The sequence below is a fragment of the Amborella trichopoda genome, chromosome 1 (assembly GCF_054954075.1).
Source record: "Amborella trichopoda isolate Santa Cruz 75 chromosome 1, AtrichopodaSantaCruz75HAP2 v2.0, whole genome shotgun sequence".
In the NCBI taxonomy this organism is placed as follows: domain Eukaryota; kingdom Viridiplantae; phylum Streptophyta; class Magnoliopsida; order Amborellales; family Amborellaceae; genus Amborella; species Amborella trichopoda.
In genome coordinates this window covers 38,664,051-38,679,294 of record NC_142336.1, presented here as the reverse complement: position 1 = coordinate 38,679,294, position 15,244 = coordinate 38,664,051, and the positions used below count along the sequence as shown (strand labels likewise).

General features: G+C 36.7%; 1 protein-coding gene across 4 annotated transcripts in view; it reads right to left on the bottom strand.

Moving 5' to 3' along the window:
- LOC18440328 (histone H3-like centromeric protein cnp1) overlaps nt 1-9,200 on the bottom strand; it is a 43,775-nt gene extending 34,575 nt beyond the window's left edge. Inside the window, exons 1-5 of one of the 4 annotated variants that reach the window (XR_016053914.1) lie at nt 8,794-9,199; nt 8,515-8,657; nt 2,014-2,088; nt 238-352; nt 75-150 (exon numbers count right to left, since the gene is read on the bottom strand). Coding sequence is in view for 3 of the 4 variants with exons in the window: in XM_088864519.1 (XP_088720645.1) it covers nt 75-150; nt 2,014-2,088; nt 8,515-8,657; nt 8,794-8,842 (343 nt within the window). In the remaining variant the exon portion in view is untranslated. Of the gene's footprint in view, nt 1-74; nt 151-237; nt 353-2,013; nt 2,089-8,514; nt 8,658-8,793 lie in introns of those variants that run through there. The other 3 variants (XM_088864527.1, XM_088864519.1, XM_088864521.1) reach the window with 3 other exon arrangements.
- Between the last annotated feature and the right edge of the window lie 6,044 nt (nt 9,201-15,244).

The window sequence follows — 15,244 nt, the reverse complement described above, 5'->3', positions numbered from 1 at the left end:
CCATGTGCATATCACTTGAGGACAAGATCAAATTAATTGAGAGCAAAGCCATTTAACAATTAGTGCTAACTTACTAAGTGTTACACGTTTTGCATGTAAGGTGCATAAAAGTGCATCTTCAAATAAGTTCACCAAAAATGCCTCAGTTGCCTACAAAAACAATCGCAGTCACCAAAACGGACATGAAAAATTGGAACATCAAAATAGCTATAAGAGTGTTACATAACTAATAGATACCTTCAATCCCATGTACCATTTAAAAAACAATACCCCAACATCTTGGAAGGCATCCTCACAACTTACATATAAAGATTCCATCTAATCAGATCAACAGCTTCATAGTGTAGACTAACTGCAAGATGAGAAAATTTTGTCTAACACGTGGAACAAAAGAAAATGCAACTTGGTGATCTTTATAAAAACCCACAAATATAATTAATTGTTATAACACATTATATCCACATAATAGCAAACAAGCGCACCTTAAAGGCATTTGTCTATTTATCCTTCTTTTATGTAATCATATGAACCACGTTGGCCAAGTGATTAATGGCAAACCCTTTTTCAAGGTTCTACGTTGCCACATTGCGTTCTACATTAATTGGGATTCTCCGCCGATGACTGTCACCTTTTCATGGAACTTCATTGAACTATAGAAAAATGGAAGCGTGAAGCCCTTATGAAAGATTTGGGTATGGAATGAGGAGAGGAGGAGAAACATGATAATACATTTGGATCAATGCAAAGATTACAAGACAAAATAACCATTTTCGTCACTCAGAATTCCTTTATCATTTTGCTTCCTCAATTCTAAGAGCACAACTAGCTCCGTCTTCATAAGCTCTATCTATCTGATAGCAGGCATTTAATACAAGGGAGAAAAGGCACTTCTTTTGTTCCACCCCGTAAAGATATCAAGCAAAACAACACAATAAATATTTCTAAGTTGCAGCCTCCCTTCCCCCTTAATCCATCCCCTCTCTTCCAAAATTGGAAAAAGACTCAATTTAGAAAATTGAAAACCCCAGATGAATTAGTAAACATTTTTTATTAAGGATTGGATCAGATTATTTTGGGAGGGGAATGGGGTTTAAGAGAATCAAAAACAGTGACCCAGGAAGGCAAATTATGGAACAGAGGCTCCAAGGAAGACACTTTCATTTGTTACTACAAATTGTGTTCGTCATGGAAAAACTTTTGATACCAGTTGCTATTCATACCATTGGTGATTGACCTTATTCTGTTTTTTCTTCAATTAAAACTCCCTATTGTGTTTTTCTCCTTTTAAAAATGAATTTTTCTTACTGATCCAAATAGGGATGACTCCGACAACACAAAAGGATTCAGAACCCAAATATTTTGGTCAAGTATAGAAAAGAAAATAATTTTTTGACAATGATGCACCAGATGGTAAAATTCCAGGAAAGCACGAGGGCTGATGCAATAGAAAACAATTAAGAACGTTCAAAGACAAAAAATTCTTGTACAAATTTAACTAAGAACAATTTTTTTAAATATGACTCACCAAACAATTGAATTCCATGAAAGTGCATGAGAAAAATAACCATCAAGTTCAAACCAGAGGTGACAACAACAAAAGGTTATAAGACATAAAAGACATAATATGCCATTTTGAGTAGCACATGAGCAATGAATAATGATTTACAACAAACACATAACATGCCAGACCTCGTTGTATCTTTAGCAATACAGATACCTCAGTTTCATCAACTTCAAATCTTATAATAGATACATATTTCATAACTTAGAAAAGCTATCAACAAAGATATTGCAATGAGCACAGAAAAACTTAACTTCTTTTTTGATGAGATATTAGTGCTGGATCTAATAAGTAACTAAAAATATATGCATCATGTCACTTAGAAAAACATGAAGCATGAAAAATAATCTAGAAAGAAAGCATGTCTGACCCATAAAATAAATAAATAAATAATAGCAAGTTAAATGATTCAGTAATGAAAATGCTAAGGAAATAATTAGCAATTCAAGTACCTCTTGAATTGCTACTAATGCCTCAGCAGTCCAACGTGTAACTTGATTGGTATATTGCTGGGTAACTTCCCTAACCTAGAGTAACCACCAAAAGACAATAAGCTTCAAGCAATCCATATTCAGTTATAACTTGTTTATATAGCATCACAAAACAAACAATTATAAAACTCATCAGTATTAATAGTATGCGTTCACATACTAAAATATAAGTCCCCCTTTTGATACAAGAGTAAAAAGTCAACAGTAAAACATTTCTACGCCCATAATACTATTGGGCTCACACCATTCAAGCCCTCTTGCAACTATGTGGATGCACGCAACGAAGCATTACTCTTTCGCACAAAATATTAAATATTTTGCATGTATGTTGGAGTGGGAAACGCAAAAAAAACAAGCAACAAGCAAAGCACAAAATACAAGATTTTACGTGGTTCACCCTTTCAACCTACCTCCATGGGCAAGAGACAAACAATCCACTAAACAAGATTTGGGGTACAACAATTTGGCGAAACAAATCAACTTCTTCAAGGAGGAAATCTCTATCTTGGGTTTCCTAGTTCAAGAGCTCTCCTTTTGGTTTACATCTCTCTCTTTCTCCCTAAAAGGCTCTTTGATCTCTCTATCTTCTATGAGGCACCCTTTTCCCTCTCTAGAACACCTACAAATGAAATCATAACACATATTTTGTGTTGATTAGGGTTAGGTTTAACGCTTTCAACTTATGCCCCTTCCCTTTGGGCAATACCATAGGCGCCACCCCCTTTTTCTTAATATCAATGGGGTGCCTTACCCCTTTTACGCAATACCATCGGATTCACTCCCCCATGGGGCGGGGACACCCAACAATCTCCCCTCCAATCCCATGAGGAGAGCTCTACTTTGCAATAACTTGGTGTTCAATTAGCACCCATTTCAACCATGCTTTTGCATATTTCCTGCTTGTATCTTGCCAAGGTCTTAGCCATCATATATTTTACACATTCTTGTTGGTATGATTTTCTCAAGTTACAACAAAATTTCTTCTCAAGGACATCCCAAATCCAGGGGTAATGCCCATTAATGTGCTTCATCCCTGAATGGAAACTTGGATTCTTCCTCAAGTGGGTAACACTTTGGCTATTGCAGTAGACGATACTTATCCTGTTCAACCCCAAGTCTTAGAGAAAACTATTCATCAAAAATATCTCTTTGCAGCCTTTTGTGACTACAATATATTCGGCCTATATTGTCAACATGGCCACAACCTTCTGCAGTTTGGACAACATGATATAGCTCCCCCTGCAAAAGTAAACAGGTATCCCCAGGTTGACTTCTTGAAGTCTATATCTCCATTAATTCCCACATCTATGTAACCATGTAGGAAAGGTTTACCTTCCCCAAAGCTCAAGCACACTTTATATATTCCTTTAAGATATTTGAAAACCCACATGATCGTTGCCTAATGTTCTCTTGCCAAGATTTATGATTAATCAGCTCAGTATGCACAGTGTGTGCGATATCTGGCCTCATGCACACCACAGTGAACATAAAGCTTCCTACACCCAATGCTTATGGTATTTTCTACATCTGTTGTTCCTTCTCACTTGAAGGGCTTTGTTTGGCACTTAGCTCCAAGTAACCACCAAGTAGGGAACCAACAGGTTTCACCTTATATGTATTGAACCTTTCAAGTACCTTTTGGATGTATCTTTCCTGTGACAACCACAGTTTCTTCATGCCAAAAGCTCTATTGAGCTGGTACTAAGCCTTTTTGGCAAGGGTCTTGCTCAAATCTTGCTTTCAACCTCTTAATTTTAACTGTATCCTAACCTACAATCGACATGTCATCCAACTTACAATAAAAGGATGAAAAAGAACTTTTGATGAACACAGTAGTCTAAGGTTGTTATCTTGTACCAATGATTCCAGATTAAGGAATCAAACCTTTTTTACCATTGTATTGGGTCCTGTTTGAACCCATATAGGCTTTTGTTCAGCTTGTAGACCATCTGCCCCTTTCCTTTTACCTTAGGTCCCTTTGGTTGCTCTGTATATACCTCTTCCTCCAAATCACCATAGAGAAAGAAGTCTTGACAACTAACTTTTCAATTTCTGGATTCAAATATACACTCAGTCCCAATACCACGCAAATTAATGACATTTTCACCTCAAGAGAGAAGATTCTATTAAAATCAATGTACATCTTCTCAAAACCCTTCACAACCAACCTTGATTCGTGCATTGGTTGCGAGCTCTTCTCTTCGGTCTTCAGCCTGAATACCCACTTGTTCTTCAGTGCCTTCTTCCCATTGGCAACTTTATTGGGTTATAAATCCATATCCTCTTGCATATCTTTAACTCACTCCTTGTGTTCATTGATCAGAGCTTCCTGATAGTTTTTTGTTTCACCCCTTTCAATTACTGTTGCAAGGTTTGAGGGTTTGTGTTCCTTAGAGGACCTTCTTCGTTTAATTGGCGGTGACACATCTTGGAAAATTTGCTTCCTTTGCTCTATCACCCGAAACAAGTATGTCACTCTCTTGGGATCCATCATCTTCTTGAACTTCTCCCCATTTTCATCACGCACCACGATGGGACGGGCTATGACCAATTCTTGTGAATCATTAAAATACGTGGCTTATGTGGTTTCTTCAGGTCTTCAATGGTTAGGTCTTCTTGAAAGATCACATTTGTAATCCTGATCACCTACTTGTTATCAGGATCCCATAGCTTATAGTGGAACTCTTCATCTAAGTAACCTTATAAGATGAATGGGAATGTTTTCTCATCCAACTTGGATTATTATTCCTTTGGAATGTGTACGAATGCCTTGCACCCGAACAACCTCAAGTGTAAATAAAAAATATCTTTACTAGTTCAAACTCTCTTGGGGATATCATCATCAAACAGAAGGAAAGAAATTTATTTATTAGGATGCATGTTGTTATGACTACTTCACCTAAGTACGGTTTTGGTAACTTGCCAGTGGATAGCTTGCTCCTAACTCTCTTTGTAATGGTGCTATTCATTCTCTCTGCTACACCATTATGCTGGGGGTTATATGGCAATGTCTTCTCATGCCTTAGGACATGTTTGGAACAGTAACTTCTAATGGCATTTGAGGCGTACTCCCCTCCATTGTCTAATTAAAAATACATCCTTCAACAACTTGCATGTCTCCCTTTCGACCTTTGCATGGAAGTTCTGAAAGATCTCAAACACCTTAATTTTTTATTTCATCAAGTATACCCACACCTTTCTTGAAGCATCTTCTATAAAGGCAATAAATTACGAAGCACCACCAAGAGACTTCACATCCATGGACCGCACATCTAAATACATCAGATCCAAGATTTTTGTGTCAACAATAAAGCTCTTATAGTAAGGAGACTATGTTGCTTACAAACGAGCAGTGGTCACATGGGTTCACAGATGTATTCTACATATTGGGAAGTATCTGCTTCTTTACTAAGATCAGTATTCCTTTTTAAGTCATGCTGCCAAGTCACATGTGCCACAAGTCTAACGAGAATTCTTCTATGGTAGCATTAATGTAGCCATTGGAGACTTGCACATGTGTTTAATAGACTTAACAACACTTCTTTTGTTTTGCAACAAGGGATTCCTTTGTTAACTTCCAATGTCCCTTACCAAACACTAAGTGATACCCTTCATTATCTAAGTACCCTCTTGAGATGAAGTTTAGACGAAGACACAATACACGTCCGACATACTTTAGTACTAGCTTCATCCCAACATTAGTCTTGATGTAACCATTGTTCCGCATATTTATAAACCAAAATATCCTGCTCTATATGAAGCAAAATAATGTCTGTGGGGCAATATGAAATGATGCTCTGGTGTTGACAACCATGTCAGAGTTACATAATGTCGATGCAATACTTATGCATTCATCATCATAGCTTCCGACCACCACATCTTCTATGATGGTCAATGGTTTCTTTGTCACCATTCTTGCCATTATCCTCATTTTGTCTCTCTTTAGCTTCCGAAACTCTTTCTTCATGTGCCCAGCCTTGCCACAATGAAAACATGTGATACCCTATCTTAAATTTGATCTAGTTTTATCCTTAGATCGACTACTTTGGCCCAGCCCCTGGAGCTTCCTTAATTTGTGACAAGAGGTTGATGTGTTGGAGGATATTCGTCTCATCTCCCTATTCAATAGACTGCTCGTGACCTGACTCATGGTCAATTTCCCAATGCGAAGTTGCCTAGGGCAATAACCATTCTCTCAATTGTCAGATAACGAACTAAACAACAATAGAGCCTACAGTTTGTTATTTAGGGTTAATGTTGCGAGTTGGTTAACAATGTTTTATATTTGATTTAAGTGCTCCACAGTAAACCCCCAATTCTAAACTTCAGGTTCACCAAATTCCTGATCAAGAACACCTTATTCCCAATTGTCTTCTCTCTTACAAGTTTATTTAGCTTATTCCACAGCGACTTGGTGGATGTCTCATTTAACACATGGTGGAATGCAATGCCATCAATCCATTGTAGAATTTTCCCAATAGCCGTTCGGTCAAACTTCTTCCAATCTTCCTCAGTCATGTCTTCAGAGTTGTGTTCTACCCCTTCAATGGGTACATACAAGCCCTTACAATATAAAAGATCTTTCATCTTCGGCTTCCAGATGCTCCAACTATTCCTGATGACTAATATCATTTGGTACTAGATCCATCTTACAGCCTACACACAGCTCAAAATAATTTCACTCACTAGTGGGCTCCAGATGTCGCCAGTGGACTTTCACTAGTTTTAGTCGCCGCTGCCAGGGGACTTTCACTAGTTTTCAATGTTGTCAGCCGACTTTCATGCCTCTAGATGCTACTTGTAGGCTTTCGCCAACTCTAGATGTAACCGATGGACTTTAACCAGCTCTAGATGCCTCCAATAGACTTTAACTGGCTCTAGATGTTGCCAATGGATTTTCATTGGATCTAGATGTCAGCAGTGGACTTTCACCGGCTCCACATGCCGCCTATGGATTTTCACCAACTCTAGATGCCAAAAACCGAATTTCACTGGCTTCAAATGTTGTTAATTGATTTTCACCTACTCTACATGAACACTTTCACAAGTGGTTCAAGGCAATACCAAACACTCTGTGTATTGGAAGTCGCAAGGATCTTACCATTTGGAGGTTTCTTCCTTGCTCATCGTATAGGTCTCACTTCACTAACAAGTGGTGATTGTATGACCAATGATGTATCAAAGTTAAGGGAATCGAACTTTGATACCGCTTTGTTGGGCTCATATTGTTCAAGCCCTCTTACAACGATGTGAATGCGTGCAACGGAGCCTTACTCCTTGGGACAAAATATCATATACATCATGTGAATGTTTGTAGGAGTATGAAACAAAGAAAAAACAAGCAACAAGCAAATCACCGAAACACAATTTTATGTGGCTCAACCTTTCAAGCCACTTCCACAGGAGAGAGATAAACAATCCACTAAAAAAGTGGTATAACAAGGATTTGATGGAACAAATCACCTTCTTTCAAGAGGCAATCTCTCCCTTGTGTTTCCTACTTCAAGGGGCTCTCCTTCTCTTGGATTACAAGTCTCTCTTTCTTTAAGAGGCTCTTTGATCTCTTAGGGCATCTCTAGAGGTTCTCTCTTGGATTCTCTCTCTCTTCCAAGAGGCAATCCTTTCTCTGTCTATAATACCTACAAATAAGGTCATAACACATATTTATGTGTTAGTTAGGGTTAGGTTTGATCATTTCACTTATGCCCCATCCTTTTGGGCAATACCGAAGAGGTCCAACCCCGTTTTCTTAATGTCAATGGGTTCCCTTACCCCTATTACATAATATCATCGGATCCCTCCCTCATGGGACCATACAACCAACAAAAACACTAATGCAATCTTCGTCATATCCTTTAGAAGATGGCCCGTGGGGACAGTTGATGAACCAAAGTATCGACAACGAATTTTCACAAATATGTCAAAGATATCAGTCCAATGTGCAGAAGGAAACAGAAATATAGTCAAAATGGCCCATGTGTTAATCAAACTAAAAGTGTCCAAGATAAAAGACATGTGGCATGAACTAGGCTCAATAATATGTTTCAAAGTGTATTTAGGCAAGAGTGCGTGCCTGCGAGCTACATTGTGGTGAAATCATCCGGTTCACATTTAACAAATTCTTGACAACTTCAATTAGCATTATTGGAAGATTCTAACGTTCTTAATTCAACAATAAAAGAAATTGATAGCACATTGTGTGACAACCAATACAACAAATTATGAAATTAGACGCGATGGCAAGATGTTCATGGCAACCTTCCCAAAAATGCCTGAACAGAGAGCAATGAGATCACGTAAAATAATCATACAGTTGGTATCAATAATATGGAAAGGGTAGGGTGAGATGAAGAAATCATTACATTTTGGCCCCTGAGATTGAAAGCTTTGCTGTGTAACCTATCCTAGAGAGAGAAATGGGAAAAGGGGGAAAATGTTGTGGAGGGGGAAAATGGCACTCACGACTCTGACAAAAGGCAGTGAAGGTATGAGAAGGTGAGTAGAATTCTGGTAAGTCCTAATCTCACGGAGTGAGACACTTCCACGTCTGCGTCGACGCTTTCTCTGCGTTGCTGTAGCTTCCTCCGTGGCTCCAAAAGCCCGACCTGCAAACATCAAACACAAAACGCAACGCTCACTTAGAGCGAGAAAGAGCTAGCGAAGGGAGATAAATGGCAAGAGAGCCTTAGAGAGATAAAGCAAGATATAAGATTAAAGAGGGGAGAGAGAGAGATGAGGAACCGCTTCGGGTTGTCCTCTTTTTGGAAGCCATGTGCTTGGTCCTCGCCATGGAGGAGAGAGATAAGATGTAGAGAGATAGAGAGCCCTCTGAAAAAAATAAGGTCCCGCTTCAAAGCAACTCCTTTGCCTTCCCGCCCAATTTCAATTGACCCCCATTCTCTCTCTCTCCATTCTCTCTCTCTCTTATTCGGCCCCTTTTGCGTCGGCTTTCCGTACCGCATGGGTATTTTTCTACAAAGTACACAATGAGCACATCGACCGTCCGATCAGAAAAGAGGAGGAAGAGATGAATCGTTCTACTGAAATGTGAGCTTGAACGGTGCCAACTGTACTGAGGCCCTTCCCTGCCATTGGTTTTCTAGACGGACGGTTGATTTGCACAATTTCTGAATGGCTCGGGGCTTTCACGGCAGTATTGTCAAGCTCTCATGGTGAGGTATTTAACTCTATTCTCACCAAAAAGGGGGGGCCTAAATCTTGACAAATTTACATGGGGCTTTCACGGTAGTATTCTCAATCCTTCATGGTGAGGTCTTTGACTTCAATCTCACCAAAAAAATAAGGGCCTAAATCCATGAGGTTTTTTACTCATTCTCACCAAAAAATAGGGGCCCAAATCCCCACTAAGGTACCATTGCTCTTTGTGAATTTTGAATATCATGTTGCTCTTCAATGTTATTGTCAATCATTGTCGACCGAAAGGAAAAAGCGTTTCTGTATCCGGGGAAGCATAACTACATTTGCGTTCCCACGGCGTTATGGAGTTGTGATCCCTTTAAAAAATGACAAAATTAATGGTTAAAATATTTGTTTCAAAAAAATATTTTTTTAATTTAGGTTTTTTTTTGCACATCCATGTCACAGTGTTAGAGATTATTGTCTAAAACTTAGGTCTAAAATCCATCTTAAAAACTGATCATGAAAATGAGATGCATATCTACATGTGAGTCCTAGTGTAAATCATGTAGATATGCATATTTACATGCATATCCATTTCAAAAATTAATAAGCTTGGAGATTTTTCCACCATTTCTGCAGCTCTCAGGCAAAATCATGTGCAGCAAAACCCTAAATATTCAATGAACATTACGCTTGTTTTTATAAATTAAAAAGTGTAGCAACATTTTGGATCAATACGTTAGTAAAATGAAGAAACATAGTTCATTTGTGACTCTAAGTAACCACATAATTTAAATGGTAAAATGAAAAATTTATAAAAAAAAAAATTTAGAGAGAAAAACAACCATTACCCCACATACCCCACAGTTGAGTTTCGGTGAGAGGGTAGCGGGACAACCGGTTGTAGAAGGAAGAGTTAGAGGGTTAGGGATCCGTTTGGTTTGTAGGGTGACGGCAAAATCTGTTTTTCCATTAAGTTGCAGCTTCGGGGTACCCGTAACTATTTATAAAATAATGGTAAAATGGAGAAAAAACGAATTATGACTTTCCCCAGTTTTATTATTCCCAAATTGAGAAAAACAGCAGTACAAGGGAAACTGTGCAACCTTCTCCTATTTTCTTTGTTATCAAACACCACTTGAGAGACCGAGAGTAGGGAAACTGGGAAATGGGATTTAAAAATAGAAGAGTGGAAGGATGATCTAAATACTATTAGGCCGCTAGATATCTAATAATTGTTTGTTTTTCTTTTCTTTTTTTTTAAAACAATTTAGTAGAGATGAAGCAGCATGAAGATATAGCTTAAGATATCATATTGTGGCAACCCACGATGCTCATTCCCATCTAATGGCTATTGTCAATGAAGCACCATGAAGAGAGAGTAAACTATAGTTTTATATGGTGAGATACAACAATGAGTTTTTTCAAAAAATAAAAATAAAAATAAAAAAAAGAGAGGAAAAGAAGAAAAAAAAAACAATGATCAGGATATGAGCTTTGCTTGTACTTTACTCTTTCATTAAAAGGGGAGTTTCTAATCATTAGGGCCTTTTGGGTACCAAAAAATTTATTACATGATAATCAATTATGAGGAAATATGATATTTCCACAGTTTGGGTACACTTTATAATAAGGAGATGGAAAGAGATTACCCCAGATTTTCTCAAAAATCATGAAATACAATACATGCAATAAAAAGAAAAAAATCTATTTAGAAATGTTTGGCGTGTGTCTCTCTCCCCTAAGCCCGTCCCTGAACCCGGTTTGCATAAGGTGTCTCTCTTTAAACCTCTTCTTCTCATCTGTACTTTTTCTTTTTATCTTTAAGCCACTTTCTTTATGGAATTTTTCTTTTTCTTTTTTTTAAGCCCCTTTCTCTCTCTTTTTTTATTTTTATTTTTTAAAGTCCATTTACTCTCATCTGGACTTTTCCATTTTCCGTCTCTCGTTAACATATCCTTTCTTCTTAGCATATCTAATCAAATAGAAATTACACAGCACAATTATAATAAAAAATTTCACCCAATATAAGAAATTACACAACACAATTATAATAAAAAGATTTCACCCAGCATAATCCTCACAAAGAGATTAGTAAAAGCTCAATTGAAATAATATATCTCTTTAGTTTCCTCCAATACCTCAAAATTTTCTATTGCAATTACCCAACCTTCTAGTTTACTAATCAAACTTCTTCCCATTTTTTAACTTGTACCATAAAGATTTTTAATTTGGTATCCTAAATTTATTGCTTATTTTAAATTATATAGATAGACATTTGAAAGACTTCTATAATAAATAAATAAAAATAAGACTCATCACAATAAAAACATGTTATTCCAATCATATTATTCCAATGACTTATCATGTTGAAACCAAAGTCTAATCATGTATGCAAAATAGGTAAGAAACTGTGTGATGATGACTTTAGAATTGTACAAGTTATTATTAAAAAATCTATTTGGAATGGTGATGATGTTATTATTAGAAAATCTTTTTTAAATGATGTGATGATGATTTTAACTTCGCATTTCATTAGAATTTTATGAAAAAAAAAAAGAAATAAATGATAGTTTATAGGCAAGCGCTAGTAAAATGTTGGTAATGCATTTCCCATATTTCTTTCGGACATAACCAAACAGTAGTCATGTATTTTCCAGGTTGCATCTAAATACTACTCAAACAGTAACAATCTATTTGCAGGTAATGTATTACGCAGTAAAGAATTACGCCAAATATATATTTCTTTCATAGACAATATATTTCTAGGTATCCAAACGGCCCCTTAGAGCATAAGAGGCAATTTTCCATTATTATGGGTGGGAGAGGTGAGTCCATTTAACTTAGGGTGAGAAGGGGGAGGTGCTTGTGCTTGAGAAAAGATAACTTGGGGCCAAAACCATTAACTTTAAGCCAAAAAGTATGGTATGCAAAAAAAAAAAAAAAAATTGAGTCTTACACGAAATTTTTTAAATGCCTTTTTTGGGATGAGAGAATTTTGGATGGAAAGGTAAAAAAAACATTTGATGGCTAGGTGGTTGAGCAAGTGGATCGCCACAACATGATGTATTGAATTATATTCCTATTACAAATGAGGGAAATCCCACTGAACTACCCAAAAAGTAGGAATCGAGTTTGGGCTCGAGTGGTTAGTAGCACTATATCTTAAGTTCGATTCCTACTGTTGCACTAAGTAAAGAAAACAACCAAATGGTTTATAACCTCAATCGAGAGATTACTCTTTCATCATTTAAAAAAGCAACATGTTTGGGTACATCCAAATTGGCACAAAATCTTGCGATTGTCCAAAAGGTCCAAAGTTTGTTTCGCAATATTTTTCGATTGCAATTCAAAAATATTCCAATTTTGGGTACATCTAAATTGACATTTAGTGTTTTTTTAGTTTCGTGTTTCTTTTCATTGATTAATAGATATAGATTTGTATTGGATCACCTATTTCATTTTCTCCCTTCTATTTGTTTTTTTGTTCTTGATTGGTAGCACCAACTCATCGAAAATCCGATTGGAATAATATTAGTCATCATGGACTTGGAAGGAGTTAACAAAGGCACTTCAGAAATTGTGGGCACATGGTTAACAACAATGAAGAAAATATGCAGTTGGATGAAAATGTTAGTATTAAACTTGGCAGTATTATGGACACGGTTTCTATGAGTCCATGTAGAAATGAGTCCCCTCTTAAAGATTTATTTTTGAGATGGATTTTTGGACCCAAGTTTTAAGGACGTATAATTTCTAACATGGAGATCATGAATATAAAAAAATAAATAAAATTTTAAATTTTAAAATAATAATTTTATGAGAAAACATTTGAATCATTAGTTTTAATAGAGGGTAAACATTTGGATCATTAGTTTTAATAGAGGGAAAACATTTGGATCATTATTTTTAATAGAGAGACTGCCCATTTGCATCCATCCACCTTAAAAGATGGATACTTTATACCTCAGGGGACATAAATGTAGAAATGTGTCCTCCGACTCATGGAACAATTTTCCTATGGGTATGGGTAATGATGATGTGAAGATTTGGAAGGAGGTGACAAGGTCAACGGCAATATTTGTGGGCCTCTAGAAAAGAAGAAAAATGTTGTAGATCCGTATATGAGAATGGGGTTTTTATCGGGAGAAGTACATGTAATGAAAATGAAAACAACATTGGATTTAGCATGTACACGTTGGAGGCTTTGAGAAGTCATGGCGCACGGTCATAATTGCTTGTAAGTTTGTGTTTGAGAGAAGGATTGTTGTATTTTTTGCTTTGGAAAAAATACCTTATCTTATTCTAGAATAATAACCCTGTTGTTCCATAGTATTTTGGAAGGAAAATTGTTTCATGCGGGTTGGACCATATTGCTACAATATGCGGTCCAAAGCTATATAGCATCCATCTTTAAGATGGATGCAAGCAGGTGGTCCATTTAAAAACAAATGTAACTAACGGTCCAAATGTTTTCTTAATATAATTATTATCCTACTTTTCAATTTCATTTTTTTTTTTTCATATTCATGATCTCCATGTTAAGGATTATATATCCTCTAAAATTTAGAATCAAATTATGTTTAAAAAATATATTATCTGCGAAGCCTGCATTTCTACAATATGAGGGCTGGAGCATCAAAACCGTGTCCATTTTGGAAAGTTTTACGCCTTGAAAATTGTGTTTTTGTCCTATTTATAGAGAGAGAAGTGTTGAGTGAATTATCCTACATTAAAGATGTGGAAGAGGGAAGCCTTGTTTAAATATGTAGATGTCTTATTCGCTTGTGTCCTAATAACCAAATGGAGAGAAAGGCTTCAAAGAACACGTACACGCGCTTGTGCGAGTGTGCAAGGGCGCTTTTTTTTTGGTCATTAGAAAAAAATGTGGTAATAAAAGTGCGCAAGGGCACTTAATGACGCACATTGCACTTCACATGTTTGCATTGGCATACCATCCCATGAATGCTTAGCTCCAGTGGTTTGCCATCCGGTGATTTGTGCCCTAACCAACATGTGCACGGTTTTGAAGGATGGTGCAATCCGATAAACTGTGTCCTAACCACATGATTCGGTTGGATGGTGAATTATAGTGATTGTTTCCCTCTGATAATAACTCACTGCTTTGGCGGTTTGGCTCACTCTAGTACTTATAGTCTGCTGGTGAAGATGCGTGTATAATGCACTACAACTTTTCTTTTGAAATGCAAAGAGGCACAATGCGGTGGTTTTTTTTGGAACTCGAAGAGTTATTGTCCGATTAGTCCTACAAACAAGTTATATGATACGACTAGTTGGTCCTACAAACAACTTATGACAGGACCAGTCGGTCCTACAAACAAGTTGTATGATAGGACTAGTTGGTCCTACAAACAACTTATGACAGGACCAATTGGTCCTACAAAAAAGTAAAAGACCAATTGGTCCAACAAATAAATTGTATATATATATTTTATTTGTCACGTTTCTCAAACCAATAACTATTACTTAACATAGGGCAGGGAATGAACAATATGCTCACAAAAAAGTAGTCACTGGTGTACAAATTCTAAAGCACACTACACACAAGCATGAAGGCACTGTTTGCTAACCTACTCTTGAGTCTTTCATACATATATTTGTCATACACTCCTTGATGGCCTTGAAAATGAAGTATAGTAGGTGTAAAGTTTCAAACAGATGCTCGTGTTAGCATAATGGCCAACAATAAGAAAAAATGTGACAAAAAAAGATTTAGAATGGGTCTACTATTTTTGGTGATCATTCGATATAAAATGAATCTAGGTGTTTAAAATTCAATAAATGTAGTCAATTATGCTTATCCAGTCTAACTGGTCAAAACACAGATGTCTTAATAGCCAAAACCCATTAAACATTGATATTTATCGATTTTTTATCAAACTTGATTTTTGTTTTGGATCTGACTAGCCACGATACCAGTTGATGTTCAAATAGGGCAATCTAGTCTGGTTTTGATAATTTTATTGAATTTTATACAAACATCACCCATCGTCTATTCTCATTGGTTGCGAAATTGAGTAATTGTTCATGC